The sequence below is a fragment of the Erinaceus europaeus genome, chromosome 12 (assembly GCF_950295315.1).
Source record: "Erinaceus europaeus chromosome 12, mEriEur2.1, whole genome shotgun sequence".
Taxonomy (NCBI): Eukaryota; Metazoa; Chordata; class Mammalia; order Eulipotyphla; family Erinaceidae; genus Erinaceus; species Erinaceus europaeus.
In genome coordinates, this window is record NC_080173.1 from 38,320,146 (window position 1) to 38,340,985 (window position 20,840).

At 42.5% G+C, this 20,840-nt stretch overlaps 1 protein-coding gene across 4 annotated transcripts in view; it reads right to left on the reverse strand.

Moving 5' to 3' along the window:
- The window catches only part of PIGL (phosphatidylinositol glycan anchor biosynthesis class L), a 66,945-nt gene that overhangs the window by 14,565 nt on the left and 31,540 nt on the right, over positions 1 to 20,840 (reverse strand). For all 4 annotated transcript variants that reach the window (XM_016189597.2, XM_060203162.1, XM_007526167.3 and 1 more), the window contains exon 3: positions 12,638 to 12,728. In XM_016189597.2, the coding sequence (XP_016045083.1) occupies positions 12,638 to 12,728 (91 nt within the window). The remainder of the gene's footprint in view (positions 1 to 12,637; positions 12,729 to 20,840) is intronic.

Here is a 20,840-nt window from a genome sequence, read left to right on the forward strand (position 1 = left end):
CTAGTTTCGCGGGCCCACTTGGCCCCGCCCCAAGGAACCCCCGAGAGAATTCCAGAGTTCCAGAGTTGGAGAGTTCGAGACTGCTTGGCGCCATCGCGGGGGAAAGAGGCAACAGAGTTCTGTTTGGTGATTAGTTTGGTTTAGTTTATGAATCGTTGGTCCTGAATAAAGAAATACAGCTTCCCTGCCTAGCCGTATGTCTCTGGTCGTCTCTGTTACCTGCCCGTGAAGCTAGCCCGGCCAGCTGGAGCCACCGAATTTTAACAACAGCTCCGCAGTGTGCACACCAAGTAAAGCACACTTATTACAGTGTACAAAGACCCAGGAGTTCAAGCCTTGGTCCCTCCTACAGGGGAGAAGCTTTACCAGTAGTGAAACAGTGCTGCTCCTTCTGTCTCCCTATCTCTCCCTTCCCTCTGAATTTCTCTATATTTCTATTCAAAATTTAAAAAGAAAAGAGTAAAGGAAGTAGAATAATGGTGATGCAAACAGACTCTCATGCCTAAGGCTCTGAGGTCCCAGGTTCAATCCCCCATGCCACCATAAGCCAGACCTGAGCTGTACTCTGGGGGTTGGGGGAGGCACAGTCTGGGCAGTGGGGGCTTAACGATGGGGAAAGGGTAACAGATATCAATTAAAAGAAAATGCAATGGGGCTAGGCAGTGGCACACCTGGTTAAGTGTATACATTACAGTGCACAAGAGCAGTGTTCTAACCCCTGGTCCCCACGTGCAGGGGAAAAATTTCACAAGTGGTGAAGCAGGGCTGCAGGTGTCTCTGTCTCTCTTCCTCTCTATCTCCCCCTTCTTTCTCCATTTCTGGCTAACTCTATCCAATAAAGATAATAAAAATTAAATGAAAGAAAATGCAGGGAGTTGGGTGGTAGTGCAGGTGGCGCAAAGAGCAAGGACCAGTATAAGGATCCCCACCTGCAGGGGAATCACTTCACCCATTCACAGGCGGTGAAGCAGGTCTGCAGGTGTCTATCTTTCTCTCCCCCTCTCTGTCTTCCCCTCCTCTCTCCATTTCTCTCTGTCTTATCTAACGACAACATCAATAACAACAACAATAATAACTACAATAACAATAAAAAACAGCAAGGGTAACAAAAGGGAAAATAAATAAATATCTTTTTAAGAGGGGAGTTGGGCGGTAGTGCAGCGGGTTAAGTGCAGGTGGCATAAAGCACAAGGACCGGCGTAAGGATCTTGGTTGGAGCCCCTGGGTCCCCACCTGCTGGGGAGTCGCTTCACAAGTAGTGAAGCAGGTCTGCAGGTGTCTTATCTTTCTTTCCCTCTCTCTGTCTTCCCCATCTCTCTCCATTTCTCTCTGTCCTATCCAACAACAATGACAGTAACAGCAACAACAACAATAACTACAACAATAAAACAAGGGCAACAAAAGGGAATAAATAAATAAATATTTAAAGGAAAAAAAGGAAGGAAGGAAGGAAGAAAGTTAGAAAGAAAGAAAGAAAAGAAAGAAAGATAATGCAGGGTCAGATGGTGGCACACCTGGTTAAGCACACCTTACAATGCACAAGGACCAGGGTTTGAACCTCCAGTCCCCATCTGCAAGGGGAAAGCTCTGTGAGTGGTGAAGCAGTGTTGCAGGTGTCTCTCTGTCTCTCTCCCTCTCTGTCACCTCCTTCCCTCTTGGATTTCTGGCTGTCTCTATCCAATCAATAAATAAAGTTAGTACAAAAAATTTAAAAAGAAGGAAACAAGTGCAGGGCTGGGAGATAACATAATATTTATGTAAAAAGTCTTTCATGCCTGAGGCACTAAAGGTCCCAAGTTTAGTCCGGGCACCCCCATAGCTGAGCAGTGCTCTGGTTAAAAATTAAAAATAAAAAGAGAGAAAGAAAAAAAAAAAAGAAGAAAAAAAAAAAGACGGAAGGAAGAAAGAAAGTAGGGCACCAAAGTAAAAACCCTGGGGTGAGGGGGAGAATGGATATTTGGCTTCCTGGGGCAGCGGGGGTGGGGTGGGGTGGGTGGGATGGGACACAGTCTTTTGGTGGTGGGAATGGTGTTTATGTACACTCCTATTAATTTGTAGTCATATAAATCACTATTAATATGGGAGGGGGAAAACTGATTGTATGTCTCAAACTTTTTAAACCACTGACTGAGTCTTTTTAATACATAAGCTGAGACTTTGATATGTTGACTCTCTCAAAAGCCTAGACCAGGGAGAACAGAAGCAACCAGTGGCACAGCTATATACAAATAATGTCAAAGGACATAAATTATGGTGATGTTGGGTATTATACAGCAAATCCTAACAAAGGGATTTTCAAAGTTAACCCAATTACCAAATAATATGATTATAGCAGTAACTATCTATTGTCTTCTTGAACCCTAAGACAGCAGGAACCTCACATTTCCATTATAGAGCCTATATTTCCCCCAGTCCTGGAACCTTAGGGTGGGGCCCACTTTCCTGCATGGTTCTCTCAATTCATAGCAAATAATATTGCATCTGCCGATCCCAACCTAATGAATGCAGCGAGTACCACCTCAGCATGCTTCACTTCAGACTGTGTCCAGAGACTTCAGGTGTGGAATGACAACCCTTCAGCTTCATTACTCGGGTAAGACCTTTCCTTTCATAGTATTCTCTAATTCCATTCCAGGAGGTTCACTTCCTAGCAAAGTCCCCAAACCTAGATATAGACCAGGTCCCGTGAGATAGAGTATATGCTCACACATATCCATAAACTAGGGCAAAATATATACCTGAAAGCAAAAGTAGACAATAGTCTGCAGTGAGTCAGTATAAAGTTCCTAATGAAATAGTATCTAATTAGATACCCTCCTCACCTACTTCCTATTACAGTTCCCTCACTCACTCCAAAGCTAACCTTATCAAAGCAAGGACTGCAAAAGCTGAATAAGGGCAAGAAGACTGGCATACATTAATGATGACTCTTTAGTCACTATCAGGCCACCCCATCAGTTGGGGCCCTAATCGGGGAGTCCTGAGATTCCCAAACAGACATGATGGGCCTAGACCTCAAATAAATCCCTCTCTCCATTGTCACAGGTAATCTCTATCAGGAACAACAAAAAAGACCCCTTTGTGGGCCCCCCGTAGGACCTTGCCCTCAACTTGGATCAACAACAGTAGAGAATGTTCCATCCTTTGAAGGGAGGATGGACGACATACTTTATGCTACACCTGAGGAAGATGGGTGGATATTGGGGCAGCTTGGAATGTTCTTACTCATGACCACAGATCATGAGCTCAGATCTAGAGGGATGCAGAGGTCACATAGGCTCCTAAGCTGAATATGGGCCCCATATCAGATAAAATCGATGGGGTTTACTGTCAACAATACTTATACACCTTTCCCATATTTGGGAACTACTCTCTTCCCTGATCCAGCTTTCTGTCCCTTTTCCAGCCATGACATCACCTCCCCAGACAATAACTTGGATCTACCTGCATATCAGATTTCAGGCTCAGAGAAAAAAAAAAAAGTATAGCTACAGGCCCTTTGAAATATAACTAAAATATGCCTACTAGCTATCTACAAAACGGAGAACTCCCCCCCCCCAACACTTCATCTGCACTATTCCAGCCTTTAGGTCCATGATTGTTCAACAATTTGTTTGGCTTTGTATGTTAACTCTCTTTTTAGCCACCAGGTTTCAAGATGCTACCATGATGCCAACCAGACTTCCCTGGACAGACAACCCCACCAATGTGTCGTGGAGCTCCGCTTCCCCAGAGTCCCACCCTACTAGGTCAAGAGAGAGGCAGGCTGGGAGTATGGATCGGCCAGTCAATGCCCATGTTCAGCGGGGAAGCAATTACAGAAGCCAGACCTTCTGCATCCCACAATGACCTTGGGCCCATACTCCCAGAGGGATAAAGAATAGTAAAGCTGGGAGTCAGGCGGTAGTGCAGTGGGTTAAGCGCACATGGCACAAAGCACAAGGACCCGCATAAGTTCCAGGTTAGAGTCCCCAGGATCCCCATCTGCGGGGGTGGGGGGGGTGGCTTTGCAAGGGGTGAAGCAGGTCTTCAGGTGTCTATCTTTCTCTCGCCCTCTCTGTCTTCCCCTCCTCTCTCAATTTCTCTCTGTTCTATCCAACAACGATATCAATAACAACTACAACAATAATAACTACAACAATAAAACAACAAGGGCAACAAAAGGGAATAAATAAATATAATTTTTTTAAAAAAGAATAGTAAAGCTATCAGGGGAGGGGATGGGATATGGAGCTGTGGTGTTGGGAATTGTGTAGAGTTGTACCTCTCTTATCCTATGGTTTTCTTAATGTCTCCTTTTTTAAATAAATAAAAAAAATAAGAAAGAAAGAAAGGAAAAAGGGAGTCGGGCGGTAGCGCAGCAGGTTAAGCATAGGTGGTGCAAAGCACAAGGACCGGCGTATGGATCCCGGTTCAAGCCCCCCTGTGCACATAGTACTAAGCACAAGGAAGGATCTGGTTCAAGTCCCTGCTCTCCACCTGTAGGGAGTCAGCTTCACAATGAAGGAGATCTACAGATAGATGTCTTTCTCTCCCTTTTTATCTCCCTCTCCTCTCTCAATTTCTCTCTGTCCTACCTAATAAAAAATGGAAAAAATGGCCTCCAGAAGCAATGGATTTGTGCCCACCCTGAGCCCCAGCGATAATTCTGGAAGCAAATTAGTAATAATAATAATCAACTAATTTAAAACGCCTATAATACATTTATGACATTTGAAATATGAAACAACTGACATTAATGAATTATTAATTTTAGGTGTGATAATGGTATTAAATTTATGTCAAAAACCAAAAGTTTTAAAAATGAAGTCAGCAAGGGAGTCAGGCGGTAGGACAGTAGGTTAAGCGCAGATGGCACAAAGCGCAAGACTGGCATAAGGATCCTGGTTCCAGACCCCAGCTCCCCATCTGCTGGGGAGTCACTTCACATGTGGTGAAGCAGGTCTGCAAGGGTCTATCTTTCTCTCCCCCTCTCTGTCTTCCCCTCCTCTCTCCATTTCTCTCTGTCCTATCCAACAACAATGACATCAATAGCAACAACAATAATAACTACAACAGTAAAACAACAAGGACAACAAAAGGGAATAAATAAATATTTTTTTAAAAATGAACTCAGCAATATACTTCAAAATAACACAGGATGTAGGGAAGTAACGGTATTTAGATGGGAATAATATTGATTGTGAGTTAATAATTCTTAAGGCTATAATACAGACTTGATAGTTCATCAAACCACTCTCAGCTTTTTTATATGCTTGACACTCTCCACAATGGAACACTGAAAACAAAAAGCAAGGGAGAAAGAATAACGGTTATGCAAACAAAGTCTCATGCCTGAGGCTTCCAGGTCCCAGGTTCAATTCCCCCACACCACCATAAACCAGAGCTGGGGGAGTCGGGCTGTAGTGCAGCGGGTTAAGCACAGGTGGTGCAAAGCACAAGGACCGGCATAAGGATCCCGGTTCGAACCCGGGCTCCCCACCTGCAGGGGAGTCGCTTCACAGGCGGTGAAGCAGGTCTGCAGGTGTCTGTCTTTCTCTCCTCCTCTCTGTCTTCCCCTCCTCTCTCCATTTCTCTCTGTCCTATCCAACAATGACAACAACAATAATAACTACAACAATAAAACAACAAGGGCAACAAAAGGGAATAAATAAAATAAATATAAAAAAAAAAAAAAACAGAGCTGGGCAGTGCTCTGGTAAAAAGGAAAAAAAAAAAAAAAGGAAAGGAAAGGAAAAAAGACCAGAGGAAATAGTATAATGGCTAGCCAAAAACATTTTCATTCATAAGATATTGAAGTCCTAGATTTAATTCCCAGCACCATCATAAATCAGAGCTGAACCTTCACAGGTTCTGACTGTGAGTTAGATTTCTGACCCCTAAATCCATGGAACAAAACCTCTGGCTTTTATTCTTACCCTGTCTAGGAAGGAAAAACTACCACAGACTGTTTTCTCCAGCCAGGATAATGAAAGAAGCAAAAATACAGGTGAGAGGAGGGTCCTGGCAAGGTCAGGGGCCCACCTCCCTCTGCCTTTCTATCAATTAGTGAGCCAGATTAAGGGCCAACAAGAGAGCCCACTTGGAGTAGTACACTGGCTCTGTTATGAGCACAGCCCAGATTTGAGGCTGGTTCTCACAGCATTGAAGGAAGTTTTGGTGCTGTGGTATCTTTCTTTTTATCACTGTCTCTGTCTTTCTATATGAAAAATTCGGCCTGGTGGGCCAGGCAGTAGTAGCACAGCAGGTTAATTGCACATGGTGCAAAGTGCAAGGACATGTGTAAGGATTCCAGTTCGAGCTCCCAGCTCCCCACATGTGGGGGTGGAGGGGTCCACTTCAAAAGCAGTGAAGCAAAACACACACACACACACACAGCCAAGCAGGTCTGCAGGTATCTATCTTTCCCCCCTATATTCCCTCTCCTCTCTCGATTTCTCTCTGTCCTATCCCACAATAAAAATAATAACAATAACAGCAACAACAATAACAAGGGCAACAAAATGAAAAAAAAATGGCCTCTAGGAGTAGATTCATAGTGCAGGGACTGACCCCAAGCGATAACCCTGGAGGCAAAAAAAAAAAAAAAAAGGTTGGACTGGAGTGGCAAAGCCCCAGTGATGCAGTAATGCCTGTGTGCACTAAATTTCAGTTGCATTTCTGTCATTGAAAAATGATGACAGAGTGGAGTGGGAGATAGCATAGTGGCTATGCAAAATACTTTTCTTCTTGTTAATTTTTTTATTTTTATTTAAGTGTGGATTATTTTTTTAATATACATATATTTTTTATTAATTTTATTTTTGAGAGAGATGCAGAGAGAGACACACAGAGAGAAACACCAGAGTACTGCTAGGTTCTGGTTTCTGGTGGTATGGGGGATTGAACCTGGGATTTAGGAGCCTCAGGCATGAGAGCTGGTTTGCATAACCATTACGCTGTTTCTCCCACCCTATTTTTTAATTTCTTTTAAAGATTTCATTTATTTATAAGAAAGATAGGAGGAAAAAGAGAGAAAGAACCAGACATCACTCTGGTACATGTGCTGCCAGGAATCGAACTCAAGACCTCATGCTTGAAAGTCCAATGCCTCTTCCTGTACAGTTCCTGTGCCACTTCATGTACAACGGTTTTTTTTAATATTTATTTCCTTTTGTTGTCCTTGTTGTTTTATTGCAGTAGTTATTATTGTTGTCGTCGTTGTTGGATAGGACAGAGAGAAATGGAGAGAGGAGGAGAAGACAGAGGGGGAGAGAAAGACAGACACCTGCAGACCTGCTTCACTGCCTGTGAAGCGACTCCCCTGCAGGTAGGGAAATGGGGGCTAAAACCAGGATCCTTACCCCGGTGCTTGTGCTTTGTGCCACTTGTGCTTAACCCGCTTCACTACCACCCAACTCCCAATTTTTAAATTTTATATTTATTTATTTATTTTGGTTTCCAGGTTTATTATTTTTTTCTTTATTGGGGGATTAATGTTTTATATTCGACATTAAATACAATAGTTTGTATATGCATAACATTTATCAGTTTTCCATATAACAATACAACCCCCACTAGGTCCTCTGCCATCATTCTTGGACGTGTATTCTTCCCACCCCCAACACCCCACCCACCCCTGAGTCTTTTACTTTGGTGCAATACGCCAATTCCATTTCAGGTTCTACTTGTGTTTTCTCTTCTGATATGACCATGTGGTTTTGGTCTTGCTTTTGTTGATGTGGTGGATCACGTTGATTGATTTACGTACATTAAACCAACCTTGCATGCCTGGGATAAACCCCACTTGGTCATGATGAACAATCTTTTTAATACGCTGCTGTATCCGGTTGGCTAGAATTTTGTTCAGTATTTTAGCATCTATGTTCATCAGAGATATTGGTCTGTAGTTTTCTTTTTTGGTTGTGTCCCTGTCTGCTTTTGGCTTCGTAGAAACTGGAAGGGAGTATTCCAGTGTCTTCAGTCTTCTGGAAGACTTTTAAAAGTAGAAGTATTAGTTCTTCTTTGAAGGTTTTGTAGAATTCATTTGTAAAACCATCTGGTCCAGGACTTTTATTTTTGGGGAGATTTTTGATAACTGTTTCAATTTTATTAGTTGTGATGGGCCTGTTCATGTTATTCACTTCCTCTTTACTTAGTTTTGGAAGTTAGTAGGTATCTAGGAAATCATCCATTTCTTCCAGGTTCTCTAGCTTGGTGGCATATAGTTGTTCATAGAAGCCTTGCATGATATGTTGAATTTCTGCGGTGTCTGTTGTGATATCTCCTCTTTCATTTACTATTTGATTTATTTGGGTCTTCTCTCTTTTTTGTTTTGTGATTCTGGCTAAAGGTTTGTCAATTTTGTTTACTCTTTCGAAGAACCAACATTTACATTCGTTGATCTTTTGTATGGTTTTCTTATTCTCAATGTTATTTATTTCTGCCCTAACTTTAGTGATTTCTGTCCTTCTGGTTGCTTTAGGGTTCCTTTGTTGTTCTTCTTCAAGGTCTTTAAGATGTGCAATCAGGCTGTTTATTTGTGCTTTTTCTTGTTTCCTAATGTGAGCTTGTATAGCTATGAACTTCCCTCTAAATACTACCTTAGCTGTGTCCCAAATATTTTGATAACTTGTGTCGTCATTTTCATTGAAGTCTCAAAACATTTTGATTTCTTCCTTGATTTCTTCTTTGACCCAGAGGTTGTTAAGAAGTGCACTATTGAGCTTCTACATTTTGGGACTATTACTAATCTTTTGTTGATTGTTAAGTGTTAGTTTCATTCTACTGTGGTCTGACAAGATGCTTGGGATGATTTCAATGCTCTTGAATTTGCTCATGCTGTCTTTGTAGCCTAACATATGGTCTATCCGTGAGAATGACCCATGTGGACTTGAGTAAAATGTGTATTCCAGTTTCTTGGGATGAATGACTCTGCAAATGTCCAATAGTTCTAGTTAATCTATCTCCTCATTTAGCTCCCTCATGTCTTTATTGACTTTCTGCCTGGATGATCTGTCAAGTTGATAGAGTGGGGTGTTGAAGTCCCCTACTCTGACTACGTTGCTGTTAATATATTGCTGTAGCTCTTTCAGTAGAAGTTTGATGTATTTAGATGGCTTCTCATTGGGTGCATAGATGTTAATAATTGTTAAGTCCTCTTGATTGATCCACTGAGCATTAAGTAGTGTCCATCCCTATCTTTTTAAATTTTATCTATTTTAAAGTCTATCGTGTCAGATATGAGAATAGCTGTTCCTGCCCTTTTTTGTGGGCCATTGGCTTATATGACAGTTTTCCATCCTTTCACTCTGAGTCTGTGTTTGTCTTGTTGAGTTAGGTGGGTTTCCTATAGACAGCATATTGTTGGGTTGTGTTTTCTGATCCATCTTCCTACTCTGTGTCTTTCAATAGGTGAATTCAGGCCATTGACATTTATTGATATCAGAGATTGAAGATATTTTAATGCCATTCTTGTAGAGTTTTAGAGTGTTCTGATATATGGCCTATTTATGGTGGTCTGTTTATAGGAGAGCTTTCAGAACTTCTTTCAGGGCAGGCTTGGTGACAGTTGATTCTTTCAACACTTGCTTGTTTGAGAAGGTTTTTATGTCTCAATCTAGTCTGAATGACAGTCTAGCAGGATACAGTAGTCTTGGTTGAAAGCCTTTCTCATTGAGCACTCGATAGATATCTTGCCATTCTCTTCTGGCCTATAGTGTTTGTGTGGAGAAGTTTGCTGCTAATATTATGGGTTTCCCTCTATAGGTGACTCTTTGTTTTTCTCTTGCAGCCTTCAGGATCCTTTCTTTATCCTTATTCCTTTCCGTTTTAAATATGATGTGTCTTGGTGCCCTTAAGTCTAGGTTAATTCTGTTTGTGACCCTCTAGGATTCTTGAACCTTTATGTCTTTGATGTTGTCTAGACTAGAGAATTTCTCAGCTGTTATGTCCTGAAGAATGCTTTCTTCTTCTCCCTCACTTTCTTCCTCTGGTAAGCCCATAATGTGTATATTATTTCCTTTGAATTCACCCCATAGGTCTCTGTTTTTGTTTTCAGTATCTCTTAATCTCTTTTTGAGATCTCTTACTTCTTTTTCAGTTGTTTCAATCTTGCTAATTCTGTCTTCAGCCTCATTTATTCTATTCTCTCTCCCCACTACTGTTTTTTGGAGTTCATCTATTTTGTTTCCCTGTTCTGATACTGTTTTAGCTTGTTCAGCTAGTTGTGTTCTTAGCTCAGCTATTTCAGCTTTCAGCTCTCTAATAACCCTGAGATAATTAGTGTTTTCTTCCAGAGTCTCATTTGTTGTTTCTGCATTTCTGATGACAATTCTTTCAAATTCTTTACTCACTCCTGTGATTATTTCCTTAACTAGTGTTTGGATATTGACCTCATTATTTTGTGCTTCAACCTTTGGGGGGGGATTTTAGCTGGATTCTTGTCCTGGTTCATTTCTCCAATATTTCTTCTTGTTGGTTTAACCATTTTATATAGTATATTATGAAGTCCCTCTTTCAGCACTTTTCAAATTAGTAATCACTATTGCCTGGATTCACTTGTGTCTAAGTAAGGTACTTAAAGAGTTCACAGTTGTGGAAATTGACAGTTGTTTCAATAGTATTTTAATCCCTGATTTGGAGCTCAGTGGCTTAAAAGCCTCTTTTTTCTTTTTCTTCCCTGTAGGCTATGGGAGCCTGAGGGCTTTTAAACTATGAGTAGGCTTCTTAGCTTAATCACTGACTGCTGACCAAGAGATAAAGCAGGGTGTGGCAGAGATAATCCAGTGGTTATTCAAAGAGATTTTCACAGCCCCAATGCTAGGCCATGGAGTTATAGATCTTCTCCTGATTTTCCTGGTTAGTTTTCTTTCCCCTGGTGTCAGCACAGGGCCACCATACCGCTGCTACAGATTCTGAGGGCAGTAGCAATTGAGACTCACAGTTGCATTTGGTGAGTCTCAAGGGAGTCCTCTCTTTCCTTCAGCGGTCCCCTTGTTGGTGAAACAGATTGGATGTGGTGTCTCAACTGGTAAACTGCTGGACCATTACCAGCCACTTAATATCTCCCTAGGCTTCACTCTGTCCATGAGCCACACGTGTTTGCACTTACCAGTGATTTGGTGGGTTCCTGAAGTCATTCTAGTCCTTTCTTATTTCGGTCCCAGGTGGTCTTCTTTGGTATTCCTAGTTGACACGGGAGAGGAGAGCAGAGAAACACAGCTTCTCGTGCTCCATAGCCTTGCCTCCAGAAGCCTCTTATTTATTTATTTTTAATTTGATAAGACAGAGAGAAATTGAGAGAGGGAGGGGAGACAGAGTAGGAGAGAGAAAAAGAAACCTCTGCAGCTTCAACACATTATCACATTATGAAGCTCCCCCCACCCCACAGGTGTTTTTTTTTTTTTTTTTTTTTTTTACCATTTTACCAGAGCACTGCTCAGCTCTAGCTTATAGTGGTGCTAGGAATTGAACCTGGGACCCCAGAGCCACAGGCATGAGAATCTTTTGCATAACTATTATGCTATCTCCCACACCCTGCAAAAGACATTATTGAAAGCTGAGAGGCTTACTCCCAAACTCATCCATCTCTGCAAGTAAATGTGAAATCTGCACTATCGCTCTGTGACCACAGTATTCTTCCTTAGTGGATATAAGTTTATCTCTTCTCTCTTGTTAATGACTGAATAGATCTTGCCAGATACCAAAAACAAACAACAAAAATCAAAACACCCTAGCTCTATTCCTTGCATACCTTGGGCTAGGTTCTTTGCCTCTGGAAACCTCATTTTCCTCAATGTAAAATGAGAATTTAGACACTATTCATCTATAAAGTGAAAATGATAATCTGGGGCCAGGAGAGGGCTCATGCCATAGAGAACACACTTTCTCAATGAGAGAGAACCTGGGGTAGAGCCCCAGCTACCACATAGGAGCACCTTGTTGAGCACCTTGTTGGGAAAGCTTTCACATGGTAGAAACCTAATGGGAGAAACTTCATCAGTACTGAAGCAGTGCTGTGTTATCACTCCTCCTCCTCCTTCTCTTTTTCTCTCTTTCTGTCTTCTACCTTCTACCTGAAAACAACAGCAACAAATATCCCTCCATGAGTGATGGAATCATGCAGGCACAAAACCCAGTGCAGGCCCTGGTGTGTAGGGGGAAGATACACTAGTACTCTAGAGCCAAGGAGATAGCTCCCTTGGATAGTGTACTGCTTTGCCATGTGTTCCAACCAGGTTTCAGTCCAGCCCCCACTGCATTGAAGGAAGCTTCAGTGCTGTGATCTCTGTTACTCTCTCTGCATTCTCTGTCTCTATAATAAATAAATAAGCAAATAAACAATAAATAAATAGTCTAAGTGTGAGAATCCCGGTCAATGGTAAAAGTCTGTACAAGTGCACAGGCCCCTAGGGACTAATGCTCTTGGGTGTCAGGACATAGGTAGGACCTGGGGGAAGTTAGAGCACTCCCTATTTCAATACTGCTAAGTTTCTCAGTCTCACGAAGGGTGTGCTGGTTCCTCTGCTGGCTTAATGGATAGCACTTGTGCCTCCACCCAGAACAGCCTTTGGGAAGGGCTAGAAGTGGGAGGTGGGCAGGGGGACAGATGTGACCAAGACTCTGAGTTTCACAGTCTAGGAGAGTGTCCTCTTACCAGGTCGGTGCCATTCACTCCTATGTGTTGGAGAAGGGTGCTGGCCACACGTGTGGTGTCCCACTGCACACTGGGATCATCAGGGAAGTGCCTGGGAGGAAGAAGAACAATCTGAACACTATGTGGAATCAGATGCAAACCGCTTCCTAAACTCTAACAGGTAGGTATGTGTCACCATCACAACAGGAACTGTGGGGGGTGGGGTGGGGGAGATAGCATAATGATATCTAAAGTCCCAGGCTCAATCCTCCATACCAGACTAAACCAGGGATGCACTCAGTTGAGCACATGTATTACCGTGCTTGAGGACCAGAGTTGAGCCCCCATACCCCACCTGTGGGGGGAGGCTTCATAAGTGGTGAAGTAGGTTTACAGGTGTCTCTCTTTCTTTCTCCCTATCTCCCTCCCAATTTCTATCTGCCCTATCAAATAAATGGAAAAATGGCCATCTGCAGTGGTGAATTTGTTTTTAGGCACTGAAACCCAGTAATAGCCATGGTGGCAATTTTAAAAAAGAGAAAAGAAAAAAGGAAAACATCATTTTATATTTTCTTTCTATAGAGATCTCTACAGCACAGAAACTTCCTCCAATGTGGTGGGGGCAGAGCTTGAATTAGGGTCTCATATATGGCAAAGCAGTGCACTATCCAAGTAGTAAAATTACAGTAACGGGGCCAGGAGGTAGTGCAGTGGGTTAAGTGCACTTGACGCAAAGTGCAAGGACCAGTAAGGATCACAGTTCGAGCCCCCAGCTCCCTACCTGCAGGGGGGTCGCTTAACAAGAGGTGAAGCAGGTCTGCAGGTGTCTCTCTCCCTCTCTGTCTTCCCCTCCTCTCTCGATTTCTCTGTCCTATCCACCAACAACTACAGCAATAACAACAACAATAATAACAACAACGATAAACAATAAGGGCAAAAAAAAAAAGGAAAAAACAGCCTCTAGGAGTAGTAGATTCATAGTGCAGGCACTGAGCCCCAGCAATAACCTTGGAGGTAACTATGTTTTGGGGCACAATTTCACCTTTCTTCTCTCTTCAACGTATGTAAATCCCCTGCCCGCCTCAACCCATTGGGCCCCCTCCACTACCTCACCCCTTTTCTCTCCTTTCTTTCCCACTTTGGGAGCTCCAATTCAGCATAAGAGTAGGATTTGCTTTTGATTAACTTTGTCTCCTTATATCCAACAAATGAGTGAGATCTTCCAGTGTTTATCTTTCTCCTTTTGATTAACTTTGCTTAGCTGACCCCCTCCAGTTCCATCCATGTTATTAGCACATGCAAGATCTCATCTTCTCTTATAGTTGAATGGTATCTCATTATCTATATAGACTATTTCTCTCTTCCTTCTCTCCTCTTCCTCCCTTTCTTTCTCCCTCCCATCCTTCCTTCCTTTCTTCCTTCCTTCCTTCCTTTCTTTCTTTTTTCTTTTGTCCTTCCTTCCTTGCTTCCTTTCTCCCTCTCTTTTTACCAGTGTACTGCTTAGCTCTGGCTTATGGTGGTATCTAGAATGAATCTGGTAGGGCTGGGTGGTGGTGCACCTGGTTAAGTGCATGCATTATCATGCATTAGGATCTAGGTTCAAGTCCTCAACCCTCACCAGCAAGGGGGAAAGCTTCAGGAGTAGTGAAGGAGTGTGGCAGATCTCTCTCTCTTTCTCTCCAGTCTCCTCCCTCTTAATTTCTATCAAGTAAAATAAAGTTTAAAAATGTTTAATAAAGGGAGTTGGGCGGTAGCACAGCGGGTTAAGCACACGTGGCGCAAAGCGTAAGGACCGGCATAAGGATCCGGGTTCAAGTCCCTGGCTCCCCACCTGCAGGGGCATGGATTCACAGACAGTGAAGCAGGTCTGCAGGTGTCTATCTTTCTCTCTCCCACTCTGTGTTCCCCTCCTCTCTCCATTTCTCTCTGTCTTATCCAACAACGATGACATCAATAACAACAACAATAACTACAACAACAATAAAAAACAAGGGCAACAAAAGGGAATAAATAAATTAAATAGTTTTAAAAAAATGTTGTGATCTGGGAGGTGACACAGTGATAAAGCTTTGGACTCTTAAGCATGAGGTCCTGAGTTTGATCCACAGCAGCACATGTGCCAGAGTGATGTCTGGTTCTTTCTCTCTCTTCCTATCTTTCTCATTAATAAATAAATAAATAATCTTTTAAAAAATGTTTAATAGAGGGCGGTAGCGCAGCGGGTTAAGCGCAGGTGGCACAAAGTGCAAGGAAGGACCAGTGTAAGGATCCCAGTTCGAACCCCAGGCTCCCTACTTGCTAGGGTGTCGCTTCACAAGCGGTGAAGCAGGTCTATAGGTGTTTGTCTTTCTCTCTCCCTCTCTGTCTTTCCCTCCTCTCTCCATTTCTTTCTGTCCTATCCAACAATGACAACATCAATAACAATAATTATAATAACTACAACAATAAAACAACAAGGGCAACAAAAGGGAATAAATATTTTTAAAAAGTTTAATAAAAAGATTGAATCTGGGATCTTGAGTCCTATTGGGATATCTTGCTCCCCTCCTCAATTTACACTTTATTTTTTAGTGGTCCCTAATCTGTTTCATGAAGGAACTATCTTCTAAAGTTATTTTTTAAAATTATTTATTTATTTATTTTTGCCTCCAGGTTTATCTCTAGGCTCAGTGCCTGCACTATGAATTTGCTGCTCCTGGAGACCATTTTTTCCATTTTGTTGCCCTTGTAGTTGTTATTGTCATTGTTATCATAGCTGTTGTTGGATAGGACAGACAAAAATGGAGAGAGGAGGGGGAGACAGAGAGGAGGAGAGAAAGATAGACACCTGCAGACATGCTTCACCACTTGGGAAACGACCCCCCTGCAGGTGGGGAGCCGGGGTCTCCAACCAGGATCCTTATGCTGGTCCTTATGCTGCGCTTAACCCACTGCACTACCACCCAGCTCCCTCTTCTAAAGTTCTTACAGAAGATTTCCTCTGTTTTTTAAAACAGACAGGAAAACACCCTATAGAATGGAAAAAGTCTAGGTAAAGGACTAATAACCAAAATACATAAAAATCTCAATAGACTTAGCAACAAGAAAAACAAACAGCACCATTAAAAAATGGGCAAGGACATGGACATAAACCTCACCAAGGAAGAGAGCTAGAGGGCCAACAGACACCTGGGAAAGTGCTGAAAGCCACTGATGATTGTCAGAGAAATGCAAATAAAGACAATGAGATCAAACAGCTATTCCTTTTTAAACCTCTTAGAGTGTCTTGTACATGGTAGAGGCTCAGTTATTTACTGTTACTGTTTATTTAAGTAAATTATTCTGTGGTATATAGGATTGGGGAAACAGTATAATGGTTATGCAAAGAGACTCTCATGCCTGAGGCTTCAAAGTCCCAGGTTCAATCCCCTGAACCACCATAAGCCAGAGCTGAGCAGTGCTCTGGTAAAAATAAATAAATAAATAAATAAATAAAATCTTTAAAAAAAAAAAAGCTCAAACATAAATGTAGGGAAAATGGTTCTTCATAAACAAGCTGTCCTTTGCCTAAAGTTTAAATCTATCAACTCAAGGTTTGAGTTCAAGTAATGACCTCTGCAAAGTCTACTCTGTTAATGATAAACATGTGAACAGAATGTAAACAGATGTGTTGTGAGTCAGCCTTTGGATTCTTAAGACACAGTTGGTGAACAACAACCTTTGTCCCATTTTTCATTGAACTGTCTGTCCCTCATTGCTGGTTGCAGTTTGTACAGGATGCCTAGAACTCAAGCAGCCATAGTCCTGGAGGTTAAGTAAAGTAAACATGTGTAGGGTGCTGGGTGGTGGCACACCTGGTTGATCGGACATGTTACCATGTTAAAGGACACAGATTCAAGTCCCCAGTCCTTACCTGCAGTGGGAAAGCTTTGCAAATGGTGAAAGGTGTCTGCTTCTTTTCCTATCTCCCCACTCTCCTCTTGATTTTTCTTGTTTCTATCAAATAAATATAGGGAAAGAGAAAGGAGAAGAGACAGAGAATAAGAGAACATGTGTAAAATGCTCTCTTAAGAGGGTGGTGGTACATAGCATAATGGTTATGCAAACAGACTCTCATGCCTGAGGCTCTGAAGTTCCAGGTTCAATCCCCCGCACTACCATAAACCAGAGCTGAGCAGTGCTCTGTTAAAAAATAATAATAATAATAAGGAATGTTCTCTCTCTCCTCTCTCTCTTTTATTTATTTATTAATGAGGAAGATAGGAGGAGAGAGAAAAAACCAGACATCACTCTGGCACATGTGCTGCCAGAGATTGAACTCAGGACCTCATGCTTGAGAGTCCAAAGCTTTATCACTGCACCACCTCCCGGACCACATAGAATGTTCTCTTAAGGGGCCAGGTGGTGGCACACCTGGTTAAGCACTCACATTACAGTATGCAAGGACCTAGGTTCAAGCCCCTAGTCCCCATCTGCAGGGGGAAAGTTTCACAAGTGGTGAAGCAGGGCTGCAGATGTCTCTCTGTCTCTCTCTGACTCTATCTCCACCTCCTCTGTCAATTTCTGTCTCTATCCAATAATAAATAAATACAAATATTTTGAAGAAAATGCTCTCTTAAGGGTGGGAATTAATGGTTATGTAAAGAGACTTTCATGCCTGAGGCTCCAAGGTCCCCTGGTCACTACTGGTGGGCACAGGGGTGGGGGTGGGGAAATTTCACAAGTGGTAAAATATGTCTCTCCCCTCAACCCACCCCCATCTCTATTTGTTTCTATCATAATTAATAAGAGGAAAGAAAAAAAAAAGAAGAGTAAAAGGAAAGAAAAGTAAAAAAGAAAAAATGGCCACTAGGAGCAATAGGTTCATTGTGCAGGCACTAAGCTCCAATGATAATCCTGGTGAAAAAATAAATAAAATAAACAAGCTACATGCTGGGGAATTGTTTCATGAGCATTGAGACAGTGTTGCAGGTATCTTTCTCCCTCTCTTCCCTCTCAGTTTCTGTGTCTATCCAAAAGATAAATTAATTAAAAATAAAATAAAATAAAAGTGGGGGCTTCACCAAAGCATGCCAGGGTAAGCCATTAAAAAAAGATGTACCCATTTTCCACCTGCGGGGGGGGGGGTAGGATGTCACTTCGTAAGCAGTGAAGCAGGTCTGCAGGTGTCTATCTTTCTCTCCCCCTCTCTGTCTTCCCCTCCTCTCTCCATTTCTCTCTGTCCTATCCAGCAACAATGGAAAAAAGATGGCCTTAAGGAGCAGTGGAAGCAAAAAAAAAAAAAAAATGTACCCATGCAGATAACACAGATCTATTAACTGAAATTAAAGAAGGTGCAAAGTCTTGATGAAAGGAAGAAGCTTGGATCATCACTGAAAGCACTAAGCCCACTAGTTACTATCTCTGACCTACAACATATTACCCTGAAACCAAATTCCAAAGTCATATCAACTGGAGTTACAAATGTCTTGATTACTCTGGTAAAACCCAAATGGATCTAGGAAAACTACTTAGAAAAGCTGATGTGGGGGTTAGGCAGTAGCACAGCGTTAACCCGCACAGTTGAAGCAAAGCACAAGGACCAGCATAAGGATCCTAGTTTGAGCCCCCAACTCCTCACCTGCAGGGGGTTCGCTTCACAGGTAGTGAAGCAGGCCTGCAGGTGTCTTTCTCTCCCCATCTCTGCCTTCCCCTCCTCTCTCCATTTCTTTCTGTCCTATCCAACAACAACTGATGGGAAATTGTGCAGATGTGGTTGAACATTGGCAGGGCCCACAAACCACCATATTTCCATGCAAGTATTATTATTTACATACTAATCTTCTGCTTTGTCTTAGAAATGACCACATTATCCCCTCAGGGTATTGCTTATTCCCGCCAGTTAAAACCCTCGCAACAGTTGCTAAGGAAGCTTCTACCTTCCTAGCATTCTTTTGCCCTTCTCCACCAACTTTCCTAGCCATCTCCGTTCTGACTTGCCACTTCCGGTTTTACCCTATAAAGCCACTGCTGTTTTTGGTTTCTCTCCCTTCCCCACTCTCTTCTCTTGGAGAAGGGCTGGCATGCACAGCTGGAGGTGGCCATTGTGGTTTGGCGCCACGTGGCCTAACCCACTGTGCTCATGTTGACTCTGGGGCTCCCCATCAACCGCATCAATAAAGAATTGTATTATCACACCGCAACAAGTCCCTGGATCCTTTCTCCCACCCGCAATGCTAGCCCGGCAAACGATGACATCAATAGCAACAATAATAACCACAACAATGATAAAACAACAAGGGCAACGAAAGGGAAAAAAAAGCCTACAGGGTGGTCGGGGAGATGGCGCAGTGGATAAAGCATTGGACTCTCAAGCATGAGGTCCTGAGTTCAATGCCCGGCAGCACATGTACCAGAGTGATATCTGGTTCTTTCTCTCTCCCCCTATCATTCTCATGTATAAATAAATAAATTTTTTTTTTTTTTTAAAAAAGCCTACAGGAGCAGCAGATTCATGGTGCAGGAACTGAGCTCTGGAGGCAAAAAAAAAAGTTGATGTAAAAAAAGCCCAGGTGGAACTCCACTTACCAATAAAGAAAGTATGGGAACAGCAAATGGACTGACCCCAGTAATGCTGTGGGCCTTAAAGAGAAAGTCTTAACTTGCTCATCCCAGAAGTCCAGCTAAAACTTTCTTTTCTTTTCCTTTTTTGCCTCCAGGGTTATTGCTGGGGCTTGGTGCCTGCACAATGAATCCACTGCTCCTGGAGGCCATTTTCTCCCATTTTGTTGCCCTTTTTGCTGTCGTTATTGTTATTATTGCCATTGATGTTGTTGTAAGATAGGACAGAGAGAAATCGAGAGAGGAGGGGAGACAGGGAGGGGGAGATAAAGATAGACAACTGCAGACCCACAGGTGGGGAGCCCGGGCTTGAACCGGGATCCTAACACCATGTGCGCTTAACCTGGTGCGCTTAACCTGCTGTGCTACCGCCGGACCCCCACTTTGCCACTTTCTTGCATAACCGTTATGCTATCTCCTCAGTCCACTTTGCCAGTTTCTATAAGCATCTTTGATGAACAAAACTAACTCTGCTGGAGTCCATCTGATGATCCATTAGATATACACATAAGGGAGTTGGGTGGTAGCTCAGCGGGTTAAGCGCATGTGGCGAAAAGCTCCCAAAAAGGACCTGCATAAGGATCCCAGTTCCCCACCTTCCAAGGAGTAGCTTCGCAGGCGGTGAAGCCGGTCTGCTGATGTCTTTCTCTCCCCCCTCTCTGTCTTCCCCGCCTCTCTCCATTCCTCTCTGTCCTATCCAACAATGATGACATCAATAACAACAATAATAACTACAACAGCAATGAAAAACAAGGGCAACAAAAAGGGAAAATAAATAAATAAACATTAAAAAAGATATACACATAAAAGCTTACCAATTGATGCATATATAATTATATTAATAAATAATATGGAATATGAAAAAAGTGAAGCTTATAAGGTTGTTCAAGATGTAAGTGCAGGGGCCAGGGGTAGGTAATGGTTATGTAAACAGACTCTCATGCCTGAGGCTTTGAAGTCCCAGGTTCAATCACCTGCACCACCATATGTCAGAGCTGAGCAGTGTGCTTTGGTAAAAAAACAAATAAACAAACAAAACCACCAAAATCCAAGTGTAGGCTGCTTAATTACATAATTATTATTAAAAAAATTTTAACAGTCCAGGAGGTGGTGCAGTGGTTAAAGCATTAGACTCTCAAGCATGAGGCCCAGAGTTTGATTCCTGGCAGCACATGCACCAGTGATGTCTTGTTCTTTCTCTCTCCTCTTCTATCATTCTTTTTTTTTTTTTATCTTATTTCCCCCCTTTTGTTGTCCTTGTTATGGTCGTCATTTGTTGTTGTTATTATTGTTGTTATTGCTGCTATTGTTATTGGACAGGACAGAGAGAAATGGAGAGAGAAGGGGAAAACAGAGAGGGGGAGAGAAAGATAGACACCTGTAGACCGGCTCTTCATTGCCTGTGAAGCGAACCCCTTACAGGTGGGGAGCTAGGGGCTTGAACTGGGATCATTAAGCCAGCCTTTGCGCATCACGCCATGTGTGCTCAGCCCTCTGCGACACCGCCTGGCTCCCTTTTTTTTTTTTTTAATAATTATTTACTAATGAGAAAGATAAGAAGGGCGAGAAATAACCAGACATCACTCTGGTACATGTACTATAAGGGATTGAACTCAGGACCTCATGCTTGAGAGTAAACGCTTTA